Here is a 23,878-nt window from a genome sequence, read left to right on the forward strand (position 1 = left end):
GTCAACTTGGCTGGGCCTGGTTGAGTGGCTAGGCAGCTGGTGGTAGTTATTCCCCATGATGAGACTGGTAATCAACTCCATGGTGGAATCTACCACAAGAAGCTGAGTTGCTGCTTTGAGTATGTGGTCTGCTTCCCATATATAAGAAGCAGCTTTGGGAATGGTCTCTAGCTTATGGTAAGCTTATGTAGCCATGTCGTTGTTCAGCAGCCTGCCATGCTCTGCCAACCTTGGGACTTACAATGGACTTGAATTAATGGCCTGCCATGTGATTTGATAACATCGGGACTGTGCCTTTTTACTTGTCAACTTTGTGCTTGGCAGCCTCAGCAGCCAGCAGCTGAGTAAAGAAAAGCCTCTAGCTTCAGTGGGCCGGGAGCAGGAGGCAGAGCTGAAGCCCAAGGCTGAGGGGCTTCCACACAGCCACTAGAGGCTGGCACTTTGAACTTGGACTTCTAGCTTTCCAAACTGTAAGAGAATAAACTCCTGTTTGTTAAAGCCATCCCATTTGTGGTATATTCCTGTCAGAGTGGCACCAGGTAACCAGAACAGAAGCCCAATGGGGATTGCTATGAGTCAGAATTGACTTGATGGCAGTGAGTTTTTGGTCCTCCAACCTATGGGAGTAAAGGATATTTTAATACTAAAAAAATAAAATTGTTGTACACATGGCATTGTGCATTTGTCAAAGCCCATGGAATTCTACAGCACAAAGGGGGAAAGGCAGAATATACCATTGTTATTAGGTGCTGTTGAGTTGGTCCTTACCCTGTGTGCAACAGAATGAAACTCTGCCCAGTCTTGTGCCATCCTCACAATCCTTGCTGTGCTTGAGCCTGTCATTGCAGCCACTGTGTCAATCCATCTCATTGAGGGTCCTCCTCTTTTTCACTGACTCTCTACCAAGCATAATGTCCTTCTTCAGGGACTAGCCCCTCCTGAAAATATGTCCAGATTATGTGAACAAAGTCTCACCATTCTTGCTTCTAAGAGCATTCTGGCTGTACTTCTTCCAAAACAGATTTGTTCATTTTTCTGGCAGTCCAGGGTATATTCAATATTCTTTGTCAACACCATAATTCAAAGGCATCAATTCTTCTTCAGTCTTCCTTATTCAGTCCAGCTTTCCATTGCATAGGGAGCTATTGAAAATATCATGGTTTAGGTCAGGTGTACCTTAGTCCTCAAAGTGACATCTTTGCTTTACAACACTTTAAAGAGGTCTTTGACAACAGATTTGCCCAATGAATTACATTATTTGATTTCTTGACAGCTGCTTCCATGGACATTGATTGTGGATTCAAGTAAAATTAAATCCTTGACAACTTCAGTATTTTCTTTGTTTATCTTGATCTTGTTTATTGTTCCAGTAATGAGAGTTTTTATTTTCTTTATGTTGAGATATAATCCATACTAATGGCTGTAGTCTTTGATCTTCATCAGTAAATGCTTCAAGTCCTCTTCACTTTCAGTAAGCAAGGTTGTGTCATCTGCATATCACATTCTTCAATCTTGATGTTGCATTCTTCATACAGTCCAGCTTCTCAGATTATTTGCACAGCATATAGATTTAATATGTATGGTAAAAGGATACAACCCTGACACATACTTTTCTTGATTTTTAAACCATGCAATATCATCTTGCTCTGTTCAAACTGCCTCTTGGTCTATGCTAAAGGGGTAAGAAGGCTGTATCTTCTGACCTCCTCTAACCGCACAAGAGAAATATGGAATCATCATCAGTAGTCCAAGGCCTATTCCTGTGAGGCCAGATGTGCTGCCTCCCTCCAGCCCTTTCACCAACCCTGACACCTACCGTGCCTCCCACAGCACCCACCACCTCTCTGCTAGCTTCCATAATTCACTGTAGTGGCCACACAGAACTCACAGATTATGGGATTTATTAGGGAAGCAACAGGCGACAATTCAAGTTCAGAAATGCACTCAATCTCTTGCAGACGTCTCACTCAGCAGCCAGCAGTCTCAGCACATCGCTTTTTCAGAAGAGTGTGTCTCTTACATCCCTCAGGAGTGTGTTTCTCTCAGCATGTCTTTCTCAGCCAGCAGTCAGAGATACTCCTTCTGCCTCTAGGAGGGCTACTTTTGAGCCTGGCAGAGTGGCCCAAACTAACCAATCCCAGCATTAGAGTTCTACACACCTGAGGAAGAGTGAACTTCCAAGAAAATTACTTCATGCTGCTCCCAACAGAAATACCCCAGGTGGCTAACTTTAATAATCAGGAGCTACTCAGTTGCTCACAGCAAATTCCACCATAGAGTTTACAAAGATTTAGAAAAGCCACACTATGTAATTTACCACACTGCAGTCTATATATAGGTTCTGCATGAGCACAATTAAGTGTTCTAGAATTCCCATTCTTCCCAGTGTTATCCATAATTTATTATGATCCACAGAGTTGAATGCCTTTGCATAGTTAATAAAACACATAGTTATAAAGAATATCAGAACATCTTTCTGGTATTCTTTGCTTTCAGCCAAGTTCCATCTGACATCAGAAACAATATCCCTCATTTCATGACCTCTTCTGAATATGGCTTGAATTCTGGCAGTTCTTGTTGATGTGTTGCTGAAACTTTTTGAATTATCTTCAGCAAAATTTTACTCTCATGTGATATTAATGATATTGTTTGATAATTTCCACATTCTCTTGGATCACCTTTCTTTGGAATGGGCATGTATATGGATCTCTTCCAGTCAGTTAGCCAGAGAGCTGTCTCCAAATTTCTTGGCATGAACAAGTGAGTGCCTCCAGCACTGCATCCATTTGTTGAAATACCTTAATGGATATTCCATCAATTCCTGGAGCTTATTTTTTGCCAATTCCTTCAGTGCAGCTTGAACTTCTTCTTTCAATAGCATTGGTTCTTGACCATATGCTACCTCCTGAAATGGTTGGACATTGACCAATTCTTTTTGGTATGGCGACTGTGTATTCCTTCCATCTTCTTTTAATGTTTCCTTTGTCATTCAATATTTTGCCCCTATAATCCTTCAATATTATAAGCCAAGGCTTGAATTTTTTTCTTCAGTGTTTTCAGCTTGAGAAATGTCAAGTGTCTTCTTCCCTTTTGGTTTTCTAACTCCAGGTCTTTGCACATTTCATTATATACTTTGTCTTTTTGAGCCCCTCTTTGAAATATTCAGCTCTTTTATTCAATCATTTCTTCATTCACTAGTTTCAAAGTCTCTTCTGACATGTAGTCTTTTCTTTCATTCCAGTCTTTTTAGTGATATTTTGCTTTCTTCATGTGTGATGTTCTTGATGTCATCCCACAACTCATCTGCTCTTCAGTCATTAGCATTCAATGCATCAAATTTATTCTTGAGATAGTCTCTAAATTCAGGAGGGATATACTCAAGGTTGTACCTTGGTGCTTGTGGACTTCTTTTAATTTTCTTCAGCTTAAACTTGAACTTGCATATGAGCAATTGATGATTTGTTCTGCAATTAGTCCCTGGCCTTGTTCTGACTGATGATACTGAACTTCTCTCCATTATTTCTTTCCACAGATGTCAGTTTGATTCCTGTGTATTCCAACCAGTGAGGTCCACATGTATAACTGTTGTTTACGTTTTGGGAAAAAAAATGGATTTGCAATGAATAAGTCATTGGTCTTGCAAAATTATATCATTTATTCTCCAGCATAGTTTCTATCATAAGGGCCATAATTTTCAACTTCTGATCCTTCTTTGTTTCCAACTTCTGCAGTCATCAGTGATTATCAATGTGTCTTGATTGCATGTTCGATCCATTTCAGACTGTAGAAGTTGGTGAAAATCTTCTACTGCTTCACGTTGGCATTAGTGGTTGGTGCATAAATTTGAATGACAGGTGTATTAATTGGTCTTCCTTGTAGGCATAATGGACATTATCTTATCACCGACAACACTGCACTTCAAGATAGATCTTGAAACGTTCATTCTGACAAAGTTTGCAACACCATTCCTCTTCAATTTGTCATTCCCAGCATAGTAGACCATTTGATAGTCTGATTCAAAATGGCCAATACCAGTTCATTTCAGCTCACTAATGCCTAGGGTATTGATCTTTAAGCATTCCATTTTATTTTTGACAAGTTCCAATTATCCTAGATTCATACTTAAACATTCTACGTACTGGTTACTAATGAATATCTGTAGCTATTTCTTCTCATTTTGAGTCATGCCCCATCAGCAAATGAAGGTTCCAAAAGCTTTACTCCATTTGCCTCATTAAGGTTGGTTCTACTTTGAGGAGGCAGCTCTTTCCCAATTATATTTTGAGTGCCTTCCAACATGAGGGGCTCATCTTCAGGCACTATATCAGACAGTGTTCTGCAACCATTCGTAAGGTATCCACTGGCCAGTCTTTTCAGAATTAGATTGCCAGGTCTTCCTTCCCAGTGTCTTAGTCTGGAAGGTCCTCTGAAACCTGTGTCCATCAAGGGTGTCCCTGTTAGTATTTGAAATACTGGTGGCATGGCTTCCAGCATCACAGAAACATACAAGCCACCACAGAACAACAAATTGAAAGTGGTAGAAGGTAAACTATAGACTTTAGTCAATAATAATGTATTGATATTCATTATAATTCGTAACACATATCCTTCAGGAATGCAAGATGTTAATAATAGTGGAAAGTGTGCAGCAGAAGAAAAGTACAAGGAAACTCTCCATGCACAATTTCTCTGTCAACCTAAAACTTCTCTAAAAAATAAAGTCTATTAAGCAAAATTCTCCTTGGAAGGAAGGTTGGCAATCTACTTCCATAGTGATACCACCTTGGAAACCCAAGGAGGGGTCACTATGAGTCGGGTCCAGCTTGACAGCAGTGAGTTTGGGGTTTTTTTGGTAAGTAAAATTCAATTAAGGCAAGCATGCTATCTGAACTGAGAGAAACCCCTTTTACTGAATACATTTAGTTTTATGGAAACTCAGGACAGTGGTCCTGGTTTCCTCATTGTGCAGTGAAGACATCAAAACATGGGCCACAAACTGACAGACTCAGGAAAAGAACATCTGGGAGGCACTGGCATGAGCAACACATAGACATCTATCACATTCACTGGCATGAAAGCCATCACCCTGTATACTGCATGCACACACACACACGCATGTGCATGCACACACCCACATGGTCCTTCCCCAGGGGCCCTATGTTGGAACACCTGCTCTGGCACCCCAGGTTAGGCCATACCTCTCTTCTAAACCCAAAGCAAAGGGAAAGGCTCTACCAGGCTATACCAACCAGTGAGAGAGCCCAGTTGGCACGTGAGCCAGGGTGTTCAGCCTCAGCCAGAGTCGCTGCCCAAGGTGAGCTGCCTACTCAATTTCCTCTTCCTTGGGCTGGAAGACCCAAGCCATGCCCACATCCAGTTTTCTCAGTGGACAGAGGATCCAGGGACTAGAGTCTTAGTCCCAACTATGTCTATGACCTTGAGCAAATCACTTTCCCTTTCCAGGCCTCCAAATGTTGATGGCAGAGCATGGTGCCAGGGGCCATGGGTTATGAAATTCACGCTGCTCAGCCTTAGCTTCAAGGTACCCAGTCCAGCTTATGAGTATGCCTTAGGAGCAACAGAACACTCCTTGGACCTCACCGCTAGTCAAAGACCCATAGGCTGGCAAGGTTTGAGGGGTTTTTGAAAAAGAAAGCCCGATGGGGTCAGGAAAGGAAGCTGCTGCCTGCATTAGTCCCAGAGATCTGTCCCAGGCTGTGTAGCTTGGTCACCCATCTGGAACGAAATGACCCCCCTGCTTGCCCAGTCTCGAGCCCAGTGGGAGGCTGACTCACTTCGTGGGGGGCCATTATGGCTAATGTTTAACGTGGCTCCCTCCTTCAGCAGGGCACTTTAGCCCCAGCAGCCCTGCCCAGATCACCCTTGCTGCTAGGTGGGCTCAGACAGACAACAGGGCTCACTCAGCTCACTACCTGCTTGCTCCAGGGAGGTTGGGACACCATGTGGGGAAAGGGGTGATAGTAGCTGGCCCCTGAGGGCTCTGAGACAGGTCCTGCCCTGGTCTTCCCTACCAAGGGGAGAGAACCATCAGGCCCAGCTCCAGCTGTAGGGGTGGTGAGCACACAGCTGGTGTGTGTTGGTTAATGACAGACATTCCCCAAGTAGTTCCATCCCAGCCTCGGACCTAGAGTTGGAGGAAGATCTCGCTTTTGCTCATTTGGGTATTATTTGCATCTCATTTGAATGTTGCCCCCTTTAGCCAACTAGCCTTGCCTTGACTGCCATTGAGTCGGATCCAACTCATAGTGACCCCTCCTTGGGTTTCTGAGGCAGTATCACTACGGAAGTAGGTTGCCCAATCTTCTTTCCAAGGAATGGCTGGTGGGTTAAATCCTGGCTTCACCACTAGCTAGCTCTGCAACCATGGGAGATTATTTAATTTCCCTCTGTCTCAATTTCCTCATACATAAAATGGCACAGTAATCATACCTATCACATAGAGTTGTTGTGAAGGTTAAATGAATTGATTAAAGAACATAGTGCAGTGCCTAGCCTACAGTAAGTCTGCTGTAAGTGCAACCAACTCTGCTCTCCTTATGTCCAGGCGGAGTTGTACTGGAACACAGTGGTGCAGTGAATTACTTGGTATGGCTTTTCTAGCCATGGTCTTTGTGACACCTACCAGATGACTGGGTTGTTGTTGTTGTTGTTGTTATGTGTCATGGCGTCGGACCTGACTCATAGCAACCCCTCCTTGGGTTTCCAAGGCAGTATCACTACAGAAGTAGATTGCCCCATCTTCCTTCCGAGGAGTGGCTGGTGGATTTGAACCACCAGCCTTCTAGTTAGCAGTCAAGTTCTTTAGAGACTACACTACCAGAGCTCCCAGATGACTGGGTAGGACAATGCAAATATGAGGTGCTTGTGGTCCACCAAGGGCATTAGATAGCTTATTAGTAATGTAAATAAGGTACATGGCCCCCTTGTGGGGGTGGGACCATGGAAATAAGGTGTATGGAACCCTACTGTGGGGACTGGTCAGTTCTGTCATTCAGCTAGGCTTAAAATGAGTTCTCCCAGAGGCAGAATTGGGGATCTCACTGCCATCATGACAGAAGAGCCAGGAGTGGAATGCATCCTTGTACCCAAGAGCCCTGTGCTGAGATGACCACAGAGAGACAACAGAGAGACTGCAGCATCAGAGAACAGAACCAAGAGACCAGCAAGAGACAGAATGGCAGGCTTGCTCTCCCACCAAGTGAGTGCCTTTGAGCAGGAGGCTTGCTGGTAGAGTGGGGTGCACCTAGGTGCACCTATCAGCAGAGCTACAAGAACTTTGTAACATTTTCCCAAGCAGGGCAAAAGGCCAGGCTGAGAGGCCAAGGGCCAAAGAAAGGCGTGCCTTCAGGCATGGCAGAGGAGAGGCTATCCTAATTGAAGAACTGTATTCTGAGCATTCCTGAGTCTGAATTGTAACTTGTTACTTCTCTGACAAACTCCATAATCATGAGTACTGTCTGTGTGGACACTGCAATGAATCATTGAACCTAGCAGAGATGTAGTAAAAGCCATGGGTGTCAGAACTAAGATGTTTGGAGGGTGGCAGCATGTCTGACTTCTGCCTTGTGGGAATCAGCTTTGGGCTATTGTTGGTGATCTTTCCTCTGCCCCCTCATGAAGTTAGAGGAGGTCAGAGGATGTTGCCCCTATGCCCTTTCTGCAAGTGCAATCAAGACTCTTTAGAGACCATGCCTCCCTCTCCCAAATCTGTTCATGGCTGCAGATGAAACATCAGGCCTGTCCCATAGGTAAGGAGCTCTGATGGCTCAGTGGTTAAGGCATTCAGCTGCTAACCACAAAATCAGTGATTCAAATCTAACAGCTGCTTCACAGGAGAAAGATGAGGCAGTCTGCTTCCGTAAAGATTATAGTCTTGGAAACTCTATGGAGCAGTTCTAGTCTGTCCTATAGGGTATGTATGAGTCAGAATCGATTCAATGGCAGTGAGTTTGGGTTTTGTTTCTTCTTTGGTCCGATATGTACCTCCCCTCCCCACTAAAGAGTCCTGTGACAAGATCTTCTTCTCCTTCATCCACTCAGTGCCTCAAAATCGTCCCTTTCAGTAAATGTTTCTGCTCATCTTTGCTCTTCCTTCATCCTCACAGAAGATGTATCAGGTCCAGCCTAGAAGCAGAGGGTGGGACAGATCACCATTAGACCTATGGAGGCGACTTCTGCCTCTGCCCCAGAGAGCCACCACCTTGAGATTGCTAAATCAGCCCCACCTCCTCCTCCCGTGCACTATCTGCATCCAAGTGTTTGCTTTGAGTCAGGTCTAGGGCTGACCTCCCACCCTTGTAGGCCAAGGCAGAGACCCCAATCTGCCAGGCCCTGGGTTAATAGCTGACTGGCAGAACTGAGATTTGCCTTTGGAACTTGGTTTATAAAAGATATGGAAAGAGACAAAGCAAGGACCCTTGCTTTGAACCCTGGCCCATCAGGAGGAGCCTTGTGAGGCAGAGAAGGGGGTTTCTATGTCTGCCTAGACATGAAGCCCAACCCCATCATCTGTGGTATGGGCCCAGCTCTGTGTGTGTGTGTGTGTGTGTGTGTGTGTGAATGAGAGGGAGAAACTGGGTGTGTCTGTGCCTAAGGGCTTGTATGCATGGTGAGAGTTGCATCTTTGCACACATCTGCCCACTGACCTGCTCATAGAAAGAATTTTGAGCAGAATGCTACCTCCTCTGACACATCCCAGGTTGTTTGCCCCCACTACAATGGTCCCTGGAGGTGGTGGACCATGCATTGAGTATCTGGCACTGCACTTTGCACCCAGCTTCTGGCACTTATTGCAGATAATGCACTGGGAGCAGAGGGCAGAATAGGAACTCAGCAGGGGCCAGTGGAAGGGAGCTATGTAGACAGCTCAGCCTTTCCTGGGACCAGTGCTGGGAGGTCAAAGGTCAAGGGCTCCAGATCTGAGAGTAGCCACCTCCCTTGTAGCTTTAGCTCAGGAAGTCATTGTGACACTCCTCTGAAAAGCTATGTCTCACTGGTTAGAACTTTGGTCTCTGCTCCACAGGAGCCATGATCTCTCTCTTTGTGTGTGTGTGTGTGTGTGTGTGTGTGTGTGTGTGTGTGTCTGGAGGCAGTGACCCAGTTCCCTCCCCCATGCCCAGCAGGCTCAAGCCCCTCACAGATGTCAGTGGGATGGAGAAAGACCTGGCCCAGAAAATAGATCACCTGGCTGCCCCAAGATGGGGGAAGGATCAGGCCTGGGACTATGACTAATCAAGGAGTGTGAAGGGAAAAGGACTGGGTGAGTGAATGAAAGTGGAAGAGAGCCGGGGCGGGGAGCTTAGGGAAAACACTGGGAGGAAGCCTAGGGAAGGCACCACCTGGTTGCCGGTCTTGGAACTGCAGGTTGTCCTTCCAGACTAGGCCTGAGTACTGCACTCCTCAGGTGCTGTTCTCATAGGATGGGGTTAGGGGTTGAAAGGGTCCAGACCTCTCGCCTACAACTGTCAGAGACATCCAGAAAGCACCAAGGAAAGCTAAGCCACATTCACAAAGGAACAAAAAACAAAACTAAACTCACTGCTGTCAAGTAGGATCTGACTCATAGTGACCCCTCCTTGGGCTTCCGAGGTGGTGTCACTACAGAAGTAGTCTGCCCCATCTACCTTCCAAGGAGTGTCTGGTGGACTTGAACTGCCAGCCTTCTGTTTAGCAGTCAAATGCCTTAGGCACTACACTACCAGAGAGTGTGAAATCAGACAGGGCAAGGGGCTCTGAACGGAGAGGCCCATCTGGATGGCAGGAGTTAAGGCAGGCCTGGGTCTGTCCTCAGAGTAGCACTCTTGGGCCAGGGCTTTTGGTGGGCTGAATGCATCCTGGGATTTGAGGATAAGCTTTGAGATGTCACTAGTACTGAGAAGAAGGATTCCCAGGGGACTTTAACAAGCAGCTACAATTCCTTAACCTTCCATTCTGATCCTGAGCTCCTGACCATGGGCAGAGTGCCTGGAGCCCAGCAAACCGTCTCTTCACGACTCCCTTGCTTCCCTTTTTCTCAAGTCCTCACAGCCAGAGAGACAGAAAAGACCAGGAAACTGGGTTTTAATGAAGAGACCTGATGCTGTGGACACTGTTATAACAGCAGCAGAGGGATGTGGCAGGGGCTGGCAGAAAGAGATTCACTCAGCCTCCTCCTCTGGTGACCACACCAAAGGTTGTCCAGAAAGCCCCCGCTGCCTCATGGGTAATGGAGAAGCTGCTGGAGTGAGGTCTTCAGACACTTGCATTTTTCCTCTCTTTTGTGTGTCTGTTCAGTCTCAGTTCCAGAGGAGGGCATGGCAGTCTGAAGGGGAGAGGGAAGATGGCGGGGAGGGAGGGAGGTGCTCCAGAAACGGGAAAGAGAGGTAGGGGGTAGGGTTGGAAAAAGGAGCGTTAAGCAGGAGCTGGGAGCACAATGCCTCAAGCCCGCCTGTAGGGACAAAGAGAAGGAAGATCCAGTGACCTGTGTGCAGTTTACAAATCCTGATTGACCCACAGTACTTGCACTACCCGGGAAGCCTGAACCCAGCACACCCCAGCCTGCACCATCATCCTCAGGGGCTCCTATGCAGCCTTAGCTTCACCTTCAGCCCTGGGCTCCAAGCTCCTGCACCTTTCTGAGCCTGGATCACTGGCCCTTCATACTGCCTGTCTCACCATCCTCCTCCAAAACCAGTTAGTTCCCACCTCAATGCCTTTGTTGCATTAGCAGACCTTCTGCCACATCCTTTCCCTTTCCTTACTAACGTGTACTTATCAGTTCCTTAGAGAGCTTACACCCTCTGGAAAGCCTTTTCTGCCCTCCTCCACATTCCCCTAGTTCTCCCATCAAAAAAAAAAAAAAATCATTGCCATTGAGTCAGATCCAATTCATAGCAACCCCTCCTTGGGTTTCCAAGGCGATATCACCACGGAGGTAGATTACCCACTCTTCCTTCCGCAGAGTGGCTGGTAGGTTTGAACTGCCAGCCTTCTGGTTAACAGTCAAATGCCTTAGGCACTATGCCACCAGAGCTACTAGTACTCCCATGGAAGTGGAAAAAAAAAAGCCCATTGCCATCGAGTCGATTCTGACTCAAGGCAATCCCATGTGTGTCAGAGTAGAACTGTGCTCCCTAGGGTTTCAAGGCTGTAAACTCTCAGAAGCAGGTCACCAGGCCTTTCTTCCGAGACACCTCTGGGTAGATTCAAACCAACAACCTTTCAGTTCACAGTCAAGGGCTTAATTGTTTGTGCCACCCAAGGACTCGGAAGGGAACAAAAGGAGCCCAAAATTAGAAAGTGTCCAAGCTCTCACAGTGCTGAAGCCAGGACTGGACCTTCTTACGGCTGACTCTGATCCAATGCTCTTTTCCCTATATCACACTGGGCACAAACAACCCCACCCCACCCACTGCCCTTATCCTAGGGTCCCTAATTATTCTTTGGGGCTCTGATCCACCTCAGAGAAAAGGTACCTCTACTGTGTGGTTGGAGACTTGGCAGCATCAAACATTTTCTTCCGGCCTTCCATTCCAGACATGGCCTCCACGTTCTTCCGCCAGTCGCCCACCTCCACAGGCCGCTCCTGCGGGCAAGCAGCACACAGGTCAGAGACTTACCAGATCCCAAGCTCAAGAGAAACTGAGGGATAGAAAAATCAGCTTCTTCAAAAAAGGAAGATGTTGAAATAACAAATGTTTTGTTTTGTATATGTACTTGTTGTCTGTTGTCTTTTTCTGCAGAGTCAGTTCCAACTCATGGCAACTCAAGTGTTACAGAATGGAGCAGTGCTTTTGGCTGTAATCTTTATGGCAGCAGATCACCAGGGTTTTCTTCTGCAGTGCCACTGGGTGGGTTTGAACCACCAACCTTTAGCTCAGTAGTCAAGCACAAACCATTCACACCACCCAGGAACCACGTATGTGTGTGTGTGTGTGTGCGTGCATGCACATGCACACATGTGTGTGTGTGTGCTTACCATAATAAAAATAATTAACTTAATTTAATTTAAAAACAAATTATTTAAAAAAAAATAGAAAATTCTGACTCCCACTTCCCAGTTGGTGAGGTCCTAGGACTTAGCCAAAGAGGTGAACATGGCTCCAAGCTGAAGCTCAGCAGGAAAGAGGAAACTGTGTGTGTTGGGAGTTCTGAGTGATGGTTGTAGGGTTCCAGAGCCAGTTCCCACCTGTGCAGCCCACCCCAAACTTGTCTCCATGCCCCCACCACCTCCATGTGCTGCCACTCTGCAGCTCAAAGCCACCTCGTCCAAGAAGCCCTCCCCCTACTAATTAGAATCCTTTTCTACTTCACACAGCCTGGCCCAAGTCTTCTCTTTATGAAGCTTCTTGAGCCAGAGACCCTGTCTTTCATCCATGTTATTCACAGGACCCATTGGTTCTGGGCACATACACTATGAGCTTAACCAGTGTTGAGTGATTTGTCACTGAGGGAGTAATTGAACTCACTTCTCTAATTTCTGGGCTCAAGTGAACCTATAACTACAATGACACACTGTCTTCTTTCCCCTGTAATGGTAGAGGGCAGTTGTCTCCACCAAACTGCGAAAACCAAACTCTGCCATTGAGTCAGTTCTGACTCACAGCAACCCTCATTGGGTTTCCAAGGCTGTAAATCTCTATGGAAGCAGACTGCCTCATCTTTCTTCTGCAGAACTGCTGGTAGGTTTGAACCACCGACCTTTTGGTTTACAGTCAAACGCCTCAACCACTATACCACCCAAGTTCCTTAGTTGTCTCTATAGTCACCCTAAATTTCCCACCCTCTTCACACTGGGTGCAGGGTTTTACTTTGTCCACTGGCCTGGATTTCTTTGGGTCTCAGCCTCCCCCTCAGACTGGGAGCTCCTTATGGAAAAGAATGAGTCTTCTGTCTCCCAGGACAGAGTGATAAGACTTTATCTGGTCTCCTATGGGTTCTAGAATATTCTGACTGACAGGCTCACTGGTCTCCAAAGGACTCCTGGGCCAGCCTGAGGTTGTATGTGGGGTGACAGGTGAAGATTGATGGGGCACTGAGGAGACTGGCCCTCACCTTCTCTGTGTCTTCCTTCTTCACAGACTTGAGGTTGGCCCGCAGATCCATGGACACCTTGTGCTTGGAGCCCAGCAGGGCCCGGAGCATGGCGTCGGCTGAGACACGGACTCGACGCAGGGGTGGGCGCTTGAACTTCCCTCGGAGGTCCATTACCTTCAGCTTCAGGTCCTTAATCTGCAGGTGGAAAGGGACAATGGCTCACTGGGGGAGGAGCCAGCCACAAGGTACCCTTCCTGTGGATCTCAGACTTTCAGTGTTCCAGATAGACAGAGCCCCCAAGTGCTACACCCCAAATCCTCTAGGCTCTAGGCCACAACTTCTGGGGCAATCAGATCCACTCATTGGTTTACACATAACCACATTTGTTGATAAATGAATGAATAAGTAAATGCACAACTAGAGCCTGGTGGAGACTCTACCACTGCAGCTACAAATCACCCAGGCAGCCCCCACAAGTCCAGTGCAAGTGTTTAGAGGTTTAACAAAGGTTTAACGTATGTAAAGTATTAAAAAGTTTTCAAAAGCCTTGTTTGGAACATAGGCCTTTTGCTCTTCCTGCAGTCCATTCCTGCTTCTATCAGCCCCTCCTCAGTCAGCCTTCAAAGCAGCTGACTACAGGCATAGGCCTGGTCCAGCCAGTGGATAGATCTCCAGACCGCAGATCTCTGGGTGAATATCCAGGGTGTGATCTTTGGAGGGAATTCTGGGGAGATTAGTGATCCTAGAGACCATCATTCCTGATGGTAAGAAGCAGGAAGGAGGGAAGTGGCTTTGGGCTCTCCCTCCTCCCTCCTCACTGCTTGAACAAATGCCCAAAAGCAGCCCACTACTGAAGCAAGAGTCATGCCAGCTCTACCTCACCCCACTTCACTGGAGCAGGAGTCAGACCAATCCACTCCCAGGACCACCACTGTGTGACCCAGGCCAAGTTTCCTAGCCTCTCTGAACCTCAGTGTCCTCATCCATAAAGTGCAGATAACTGCAGATAAAGTGCACAGAGGTGTGTAGGGAGGATCAAAGTGTATAACACACATGAAAGCATTTTGCCAAGGTGGGATGTTATTAGCAGGCACATGATTATTTGCGTGGGTGAATAAAGAGGATGGCTTGTTAGACTACAAAGTCCATTTGGCAGGTAGGGAGGAAGTCTTTGCTTTTTATCTATGTGATTATGCTCTCTCTGCCCATCTCCAAGGACCGCTGGTAGCTTAGTGGTTAAAGCAGTCAGTGCTAACCAACAGGTGGGCAGTTCAAGTCCACCAGCCACTCCACAGGAGAAAGATGAGGCAGGCTGCTTCTGTAAATATTTACAGCCTTAGCAAACCCTATGAGGCCATTCTACTCTGTCCTGTAGGGTCACTAGAGTTGGAATTGTCTCGACAGCAGTGGGGTGGGCCCATCTCCAGCCCTTCAGGAGAAGGGAGAAGGACCAGATTGCCCTGTTTAAGTGACCACTTCCTAAGAGCTCTGGTGGCATAGTGCTTAAGGCATTTGACTGCTAACCAGAAGGCTGGCAGTTCAAATCTAACAGCCACTCCTTGGAAGGAAGATTGGGTAACCTGTTTCCATAGAGATACTGTTCTTTCTGAGGTTTCTGAGAAAACCCAAGGAGGAGTCGCTATGAGTTGGATCAACCTGACAGCAGTAAGGTTTTTTTTTGTTTGTTTGTTTGTTTCCTAGACTCAGCACAAGGAGTGGAATTGGTCCACAGCTGACATGTCATCATCTACCACCACCCCAGCCAGACATCTACTCTCTGCACCCCCCTACCCATGTCCCTTCCCCTCCTTCAGGCTTACCTCCCTAGTGTTGTGGAGGCATTTGGCCTCGATGTCGTATCTCTCCTCATCCACCACCTCCACCTTGGCATGCAGCTCCCGGCACAGGTCCTGTGAGAATTGATCAGACAGGAGTGGAGAAGAGGGGAAAGGAGAGAGACACTCAGTCTCCAGCCTCCTGTTTCTACCTCCAAGCCCACACAGCCCCGGGCCCTCCCCTAGCCCCTTTTCAATACCAGTGCTCTGGAAAGGAGCTGACAAACTCATTCACTCTGGAGTTCACAACTGAGGATAGCTCAAAGTCTAAGACCATTTGTTTCCTTTTCTGTAGGTTCTTATTTTCTTTAAAAAAAAAAGGGGGGGAGATTTCTTTATGATTTAATAAAATTAAATGTAGAAATTTTGAGAATTATGTATTAAACAAGGAGCTCTGGTAACGCAGTGCCTAAGCAGTTGACTGCTAACCAGAAGGCTGGCAGTTCAAACCCACCAGTCATTCCTCAGAAGAAAGGTTGAGCATCTACTTCCATAGTAATACTGCCTTGGAAACTCAAGGAGGGGCCGCTATGAGTCGGGTCCTACTCAATGGCATGTAACAACAACAACATATTAAACAAAGGTAATAAAGTCACTAGTAATGCCACATCCTAGAAATAACCATTAGGAGGTATGGTAGCATAGTGCCTAAGGCATTTGACTGCTAACCAAAAGGCTGATGGTTCAAACCCACCAGCCATTCTTTGGAAGGAAGACTGGGTAATCTACTTACATAGAGATACAACCTCGGAAACCCAACGGGGGAGGGGGTTCTCTGAGTCAAATAAACTCAATGGCAGTGAGTTTGTTTTAGAATGTCTTGAAAGCATTAAAGACCTAACTTTAGGGGATGGACAGGGGCAAGTTTTTGGAGAGATGGGGCTTCCCAAATCCTGCCTGTCCTCTCCTCCCTGCTGTCACACTGGTCTAATATGAAGCTGGATCCCTGGCTCTGCCCCACCCCCAAAAAAATCACTTCACCCCTCAGAAGCTCACGTCTCTGGCACCTATGCACTGGGATCAACATCACCACTTCACAGGCTTTTGTGAGGATGGAATGAGATCATGTGAGGGAAGGATGCTGTTAGGAATTGAATTGTGTCCCTGAAAAATATGTAGTGTTTCACTGCTATTCATAAGGTTTTCACTGGCAAATTCTTTGACAAATGGACAGCCCCTTCCTTCTTGTGAGTCTGTCTTAGTCTTGAAGCTCCACTGAAACCTGTCCACCACGGTGACCCTGCTGGTATTTGAAATATCAGTAGCATAGCCTCCAGCCTCATAACAACATGCAAGCTGACAAACTGACAGACAATTGGTAGTATAGTATGACACAAACAGACATATGCACACCCATATTCATCAAAGTGCCATTCACAATAGCATAAAGATGGAAACAACCTAAATACTCATCAATGGAGGAATGGATCAACACACTATGGCACATACACCCAATGGAATACCACGCAACATTAAAGAACTATGACATCTCATATCATGGATGAACTTCGAGCCCATTATGCTGAAAACCAAAACCAAACCAAACTCACTGCTGTTAAGTCAGTTCTGACTCATTACAACCCCCGCCTTGGGTTTCCAAGGAGGGTTGGGCAATCTACCTTCATAGTGATACTGCCTCAGAAACCCAAGGAGGGGTTGCTGTGAGTAGGATCCGACTCCATGGCAGTGAGTTTGGTTTGGATCTCTACAGAAATAGATTGCCCAGTCTTCCTTCCCACCATTATGCTGAGTGAAGTTAGTCACAAAAGGACTAATATTGCATGAGACCACTATTGTAAAAAGTCAAGAAAAGGGTCTCACCAAAAAAAAAAAAAGAAATATTATTTGATGGTTACCAGAGTCGGGGGGTGGGTAGGAAGAGTAAACTCCTAACTGGAGAAGGTAGACACATATTATTAACATGGGTGAAGGAAATAAAATAAATTTTTAAAAAATAAAAAATGAATTGTTGTTGTTGTTGTTGTTATGTGCCATCAAGTCAAAAAATGAATAGGTGCTATAAATAGTGCATAAAGCATTTGGATGCTACCTAGAAGGTCATCAGTTCAAACCCACCAGAAGGAAGATGGGGGTGATTTACTTCCATAAAGATTTACACCCTTGGAAATCCAATGGGGGTTGCTATGAGTTGGAATCAACTCAGCTGCAATGAGTTGGTTTTTTTTTTTTTTTTATTTGATGCCTATGGTTATAATCTCATTTAGAAATGGCTTTTCTTTGTTATGTTAATGAGATCATATCAGGGTAGGGAGTGTTTTAATCCAATCACTTTTAAATCACTTTTAAGATATATATATATATATGTATGTATATGAGCTCTGGTAACATAGTGGATAAGGCACTTGACTGCTAACCAGAAGGCTGGCAGTTCAAACCCACCAGTCACTCCTCGGAAGGAAGATGGGACAGTCTACTTCCATAGCTATGGGTCGAGTTCAACTCGATGACACATAACAACAACATAACAACATATATATATATAAAGAGAAGAGTAGGCATAGAGAAGCAAGCAGAGATGGGGAAAGATAGTAGCCAGGCCACGTGAAGATCACCAAGGAGCCAAGAAACAGAAACTGAAAAGAGACAAGGACCTTCCCCTAGAGCCACAGAGAGAAAGCCTTCCCATAGCTAGCCCCATAATTTATGACTTCCAGCCTCCTAAGCTGTGAGAAAGAAATTTCTGTTGGTAGAAGCCACCCACTTGTGGTATTTCTCTTATAGCAACACTAGAGAACTAAGACAGGCACCTTGTAAATTACAAAGCATTAAGCAACGTGAGTTTAGCCTCTTGCCATCTGGTCCCTGGGGTCACCATACAGAGCTCCCTACCCCCAAGTCAGGCCTGGCAGGCTCACCTGCAGGGCGCTGAGGGACAGGCCTCGGGTCTGCAGCGTCGGGATGCGCTCAGCCAGGTAACGCACCTTCTCGGCCTCCCGCTCCTCGTGCTCCTGCTCCCAGCATTCCTTGGCCTTGGCCAGCATCAGACTCTGAGCAGGGCAGAATCCTGTGAGAAGGAAGCTGGCCTCTCGTGGGCCCCACACACACCAGGGAAGGAAGGGAAGGTGGACCCAGGCTGGGCCATCTCTGGCCCCTCTGTGTTCTCACACGTAGCCAGGCCCGGACCAATCAGCCCTGGGAGTGTGTGAATGAGCTGTTTGCTAAGTGTGGAAGGGCATGCTGTGGTTGTGTCTGAACAAACACTGAGGGACCACACATAGCAGTCCTCAGACCCTGAAGTGTTTTTTTTGTTTTGTTTTGTTTTTGTTTTTTTAACTTCTAGGGAGCTCTAGTAGCATAGTGCCAAGGCACTTGACTGCTAACCAGGAGGCTGGCGGTTCAAACCCACCAGCCACTCCTTGGAAGGAAGGTTAGGCAATCCTACTTCTGTAGTGATAACTGCCTCGGAAACCCAAGGAGGGGTCGCTAGGAGTCGGGGCCGACTCGATGGCAAATAACAACAACAACAACAGTCCTCCTCTGGGAGCTCTGGTGGCATAGTGCCTAAGGCATTTGACTGCTAACCAGAAGGCTGGTGGTTCAAACCCTCCACCCAGTCCTTGGAAGGAAGGTCGGACAATCTACTTCCGTAGAGATATTGCCTCGAAAACCCAAGGAGGGGTCGCTATGAGTCAGGTCCAACATGATGGCAGTGAGTTTTTTTTTTGTTTTTTTTTTTTAAGTCCTCCTCTTGAGGAGCTCTGGTGGCACAGTGCCTAAGTCAACTACAAAGTTGACAGTTCAAACCCACCAGCTGCTCTGTGGAAGGAAGATGGGGCAATGTACTTCCTTAAAGATTTACCACCTTGGAGACCCAATGTGGGCTGCGATGAGTAGAAATCGATTCAATGGAATTGGGTTTGGTTTTTCAGGTTAGTCCTCTTCTTAAGGAGTTCTGGTAGTATAGTGCTTAAGGCATTTGACAGCTAACCAGAAGGTTGGTAGTTCAAACCCACCAGCAACTCCTCAGAAGGCAGATGGGGCAATCTACTTCTGTAAAGATTTACTGCCTTTGATGACTATGAGTCAGAATCAATTCAATGGCAGTGAATTTGGTTTTTTGGTTAGTCCTCCTCTTGCCCACTTTTTGTCAGTGTTGATGCCACAGAGATCCAAAGAGAGAAAGGCTTACCCAAATACCGCAAGTCCCTCTGCCACACCAGTGGATTCCCACCCTGAAGTAGTCCCTTCCTGTGAGGACCCCAGGCAGGCACCAGGACCCCATAGTTTGAGATTCTCATTCACTGACCACCTGTGCTCAGGCACTGGCTCCAAGTAATAACCAGGCTCCCTCTGCTGGCTCTACCCGCAAACTGGCATTCTTGCTCTGGTTTCCTTCCCCTTCACTTTCCAATGCTCCCACCTACCACCTCCCCAAGCCACCCTCTCTGAGATTGCACTGCACCCCCTGTACCTCCCTCTGGACAGCCCCCTAAAGCCAGCCCGCAGCCTCACCTTCAGCAGGAGTTTGCGGGAGGCGGTGATCTTGGATTTTCTCTGAGGGTAAGAAGGGAAAGAGGCAGGTTTACACACTGTGATTGCATGTACGCAGATTGGATTCTCAGCAACCCAAATAAATCTGGGGTGTGTAGGATAGCCAAAGTCAGGGTCATCTAAGACCTAAAGAAGTCTAAGGATGCCTCTGCACTCCTCCCTCAATGTCCAGCCATTGGACAGAATGACCCAATAGGTGAAATGGACATCCTTCTCACCATTCAAGTAAGGCTTTACACAGGACCAGCTCTAAAGTGGTCCCCCCAGTTCTGGAAGCACTCCCAGAATGGGTGAGGGGGTACTGGCTCAGTGCTCAGCACAGGTGCAGAGTCATGCCCAGCTCTGCTGTGGTCCCAGCCCCTGGACCACCTTCTCAGTGATGTTGTGCACTGAGCACCTGGACCCTGGGAAGCCACACGGCTAGAGTCTTCATGGGAGGTTATTCTTCTGGGAATTTGTTCAGCCACAGGGCATCCCTCTGGCCCCAACCCAACTGCTCTCCTCTCCTGATACCCAGCCCACCCCTACCACTCTGAAGGTGTACCCAGGACAGGGACATCCCAAATGTCACTTACCTCGCTTTAGACATCAATCCAGGAAGCACAGGAGGAAAGAGCAGAACACAGAGTGAGTATAAACAGTGCATATTATATGCAGCAACAGAGCCATGCAGACTAGCTTCCAGGGAGGAGGAGAGGAGGAAAGTGCACCTGGAGGAAACCAGGCAGCATAAAGGGGGCAGGAGGTGGGAGGCCAGTTAGCAGGTTCTGACTAAATAGAATAAAAACTCCACAGCCTTTCCAGCTTGAGACAACTGGTCAGTGCACAAAGAGACTCTGGTAGTGTGGTGGTTAAGGCATTTGGCTGCTAGCCCAAAGGTCAGTGGTTCAAACCCACCAGACACTCCACAGAAGAAGGATGAGGCAGTCTGCTTCCATAAAGATTTACAGCCTTGGAAACCCAGAAGGGGTTGCCATGAGTCAGAACCGATCAATGGCAGTGAGTTTGGTTTGTTTTAGGTCTGGTCATTGTACATGTGAGGAGAGGTGGTGGAAGGTCAGGGAAGTTAGGGCTTTGTCATCTCAATGTAGGGTTTAAAAAATGAGAACAGTTCCATGCCTGTGGATAAGTTCCCAAAGTCTCATTTGTCTATTGAGTTGTGTTAAATCACAACCTGGCAGCATGCAATTCATTGGATCAGTGCAAACAGACAAACTCCAGGGAACTTGCAAGTGTGAGTTCTGCTTAGAGGCTGGAAGGGTGTGTGGCAACACTAGGGAAACCATGCAATGCTGACCCAAGCACACAGAACCGTTCCTGGTTTAGGAACTTGTCTGCTGTTGAGGGTTGAACAGAAGAACAGTACTCAACTATGGAGCTTAAGTTTCCCTTCCCTGAAATCAGGATGGAGCGTAGGACTACTTACACTTCCGGCATGGTGGCGGTGGGGCAGCACCTAGAGGGCACAGAGGGAGCATCAAGGTGGGAAAGTGAAAACCCTGCCCCCAGACCCACCCAGCTGGGCCTGGGAGAGAGAGTCAAACAGCAAGGAAGAAGAAGTCAGATATAATAGATTCCAGTGGGCAGGTGTGTAGAACAGGAGTCAGCAAACTACAGCCAACTGGTCTAATCTGGCCCATGGTCTGTTTTTGCTTCCAAAAAAAAATATTTGAAACCTATTGCTGTTAAGTTGATTCTACCTCTTGGTTACCCTGGTCACCTGGTGTTGTCTCTGGGTGGTGCAAACAGTGTGCACTTGACTATTAGCCTAAAGGTTGCTGGTTCGAACCCACGCAATGGCACCACAAAAGAAAGGCCTGGAGATCTGCTTCTGTATATATTATAGCCAAGAAAACCCTATGGAGCAGTCTACTCTGTAACACAAGGTTGCCACGTTTTTGCTTAAAGGGGTGTGGTGGTTATGTTGTGTGTCAACTGGCTAGGCCTAGTTGAGTGGCTGGGCAGCTGGTGGTAGTTATTCCCCATGATGAGACTGGCAATCAACTCCATGGTGGGATCTACCACAAGCAGCTGAGTAGCTGCATTTGGGTTGTGGTCTGCTTCCTGTATATAAGGAGAAGCCTTAGGAATGGTCTCTAGCCTATGGTACACTAGGACCCTGCATGTAGCCTTGCTCAGCAGCCTGCTATGCTCTGCCGACCTTGGGACTTACAATGGACTTAAGTTAATGGCCTGCCGTGTGGTTTGGTAACATTGGGACTGTGCCTTTTTACTTTTCAACCTTGGGACTTCTCAGCCTCAGCAGCCAACAGCTGTCTGAGTGAAAAAACACCTCTAGCTCCAGTAGGCCAGGAGCAGGAGGCAGAGCTGGACCCCAAGGTTGAGGAGCTTTCACCCAGCCCCTAGAGCCAGGCACTTTGCACTTGGACTTAAAGCCTCCAAATTGTAAGAGAATAAACTCCTGTTTGTTAAAGCCACCCCATTTATGGTATATTCTTGTCAGAGCAGCACTAGGTAACCAGAACAAGTGGTATTAAAAAAATAATATTATGCAGCAGAAACTTAGGTGGCCTGCAAAGCCTAAAATACTTACTATCTGGCCCTTTCCAGAAAAAGTTTACCAATCTCTGAGGGGAATAAGATGGAGTCTTTAGAAAATAAGATTGGGAAGTACGGGTGGAGCCCAAGCATGAGGGCCTTGAAGGACAGGCTTTTAGACTTTATCCACTGCCTAATGGGTAGTGATTGCCAGTGTCAGAGAGGAAAAGGGCCTGGAAGCGGAATGGAGCAGAGTAGAAGATGGAATGGAGGTGACTACTACATGCACAACTCCAGGGGGTGCCACTCACACTTCATGCACTGCAGTTGTCACAGGGGGTGCTACTCATATAGATGACAATGTGATTGGCACCCCCTGAGGTGAAGAAAAGGGGAGGCTCTGAACAGAGGAAAATAAACAAGGAAGCAGCGCAAACCTGTGTTTACCTCTAGTCTTTGCCCTGTCTAGGCCAACTGTCTCCTCTGCAAAATGAGGGGCTAGATAAGTGGTTTCCCACTTAATGATTAACTCTTGAACACTGTATTCAAGCCACGTTTTACTTGTAAGTAAAATAAATTCAATCTATAAGAGCAGATGGCACTGATGCAAGAGGGTCACAATTGGAGCCCTGCAGTCCACTGCGAGGACCCCTGGACCCCTGGACCCCTGGCCATGGAGGTTTTGGGACATAGCTGAAGCCCCAACCAGATGATCCCTGGGACCCCTTCTACCTCTGACAGTCAGGGGCCCAGGACAAGGAGGTCGTCCTGAGGCTGCAGAGAGGGCATGTTCCAAAGCCAGACCTGACTGGCCATCTTCCCTGGGCCTGGACAAAGGATATTCTAATGGGAAGGGATTGTGCAAAAGCTCAGGGGACGTGGGCTGGACATCTGGGGTGGGGAGCAGGTGTGCAGGGTAGGACAGAAATCCTGAGCTGGCTTATGAAGTGAGTAGTGGGAAACACCAGTCAGGATGTCAAGGGCATGGAGTTCAGGGTCAGGAGTTTGGACATGGTCCAAGAACCTAGTTTGGCACAGAATGTAAAAGACATTTGCAAAGTGCCTACAATAATTTTATCCCAGAGCCACCCCCTTCCTCTGCTTTAATTCTCTCCTGACCCTTTGTGCCTTGAAGCATCTTCCCCCACCCCAATGAGCAGGCAGGGCTCAGGCCATCTCTCTTGAATCTCTCCTCCTGTCAGAAAGCCTTCTGGACTTTCACTCTGTCTCTGCCCCCAGGAGAGTGAGGTCTGCGGTGGGGGTAGTGGAGGGGAGTATGACCCCAGAGTCTCAGCTGTCACCCTGGGGCACAGAGGGAGATTTCATAAATTCCCAACATGCTTGGCTGAAATTAGATTTTATAGCCACCTGCTTATTCTGAAGGCTCTGCTCCTCTGAAGACGCTGAAGAAATCCAAAAAGAAACACTAGCTGATGAAGAACCACCCCCAGGTTCATCTGTCCTTCCTCTCTTCCTCCCATAATCCCAGTCTCCAGAGGCACCTAGTCTCAGCCAAGTAGGTCTGTAGTCCATTTCCCTGAGATGTGCTCCACTCTTGATGGGCATGGCCATGTTTACGCCCCCCTCAGAAAGCCACCATCACCAGTGTGGGGCCCTGCCTATGAGGTCAGTCCAGGCCCCCTGCCAAGCTCTGGGCCTGCTCACCAGTCAGCCCCACTGACAAATGCCAGGCCAAGGGGTCCTACATCAGGCAAGAGGCCCCATCCCGTGCTCTGATGCCCCCCAGACAGGTCCCCTTGACAGGTCTGTAGAAGACAAGCAGGGGCCTGATAAGAAGCTAGGACACAGATAGCAGCAAATCGGGGCTGGGAGAGCCAGGATTCTGTGTAGCCCAGAAGCAGCAAGTAGGGAGATAATTAGAAAATCCACAATTGAAGAGAAGGAGCAAAGAATCTCCTATGGCTGACTCAGAGAGGACTCTTCACTCTTTGAAGCTCTGTGGGGTGAAACAGGAGTATAAACAAGACTATCAGACT

The 23,878-nt window shown here is 47.2% G+C and overlaps 1 protein-coding gene across 1 annotated transcript; it reads right to left on the minus strand.

Moving 5' to 3' along the window:
• Positions 1 to 11,476: 11,476 nt before the first annotated feature.
• Positions 11,477 to 20,819, minus strand: TNNI1 (troponin I1, slow skeletal type). The gene is given in 6 exon segments (XM_007941121.1): positions 11,477 to 11,584; positions 13,054 to 13,230; positions 14,856 to 14,945; positions 17,747 to 17,878; positions 19,344 to 19,385; positions 20,805 to 20,819. Coding segments are annotated over 6 exon segments (564 nt in total).
• Positions 20,820 to 23,878: the final 3,059 nt, after the last annotated feature.

The sequence above is a fragment of the Orycteropus afer genome, unplaced genomic scaffold (genome assembly GCF_000298275.1).
Source record: "Orycteropus afer afer isolate SDZICR_OR568_19922 unplaced genomic scaffold, OryAfe1.0 scaffold00075, whole genome shotgun sequence".
Lineage (NCBI taxonomy): Eukaryota > Metazoa > Chordata > Mammalia > Tubulidentata > Orycteropodidae > Orycteropus > Orycteropus afer.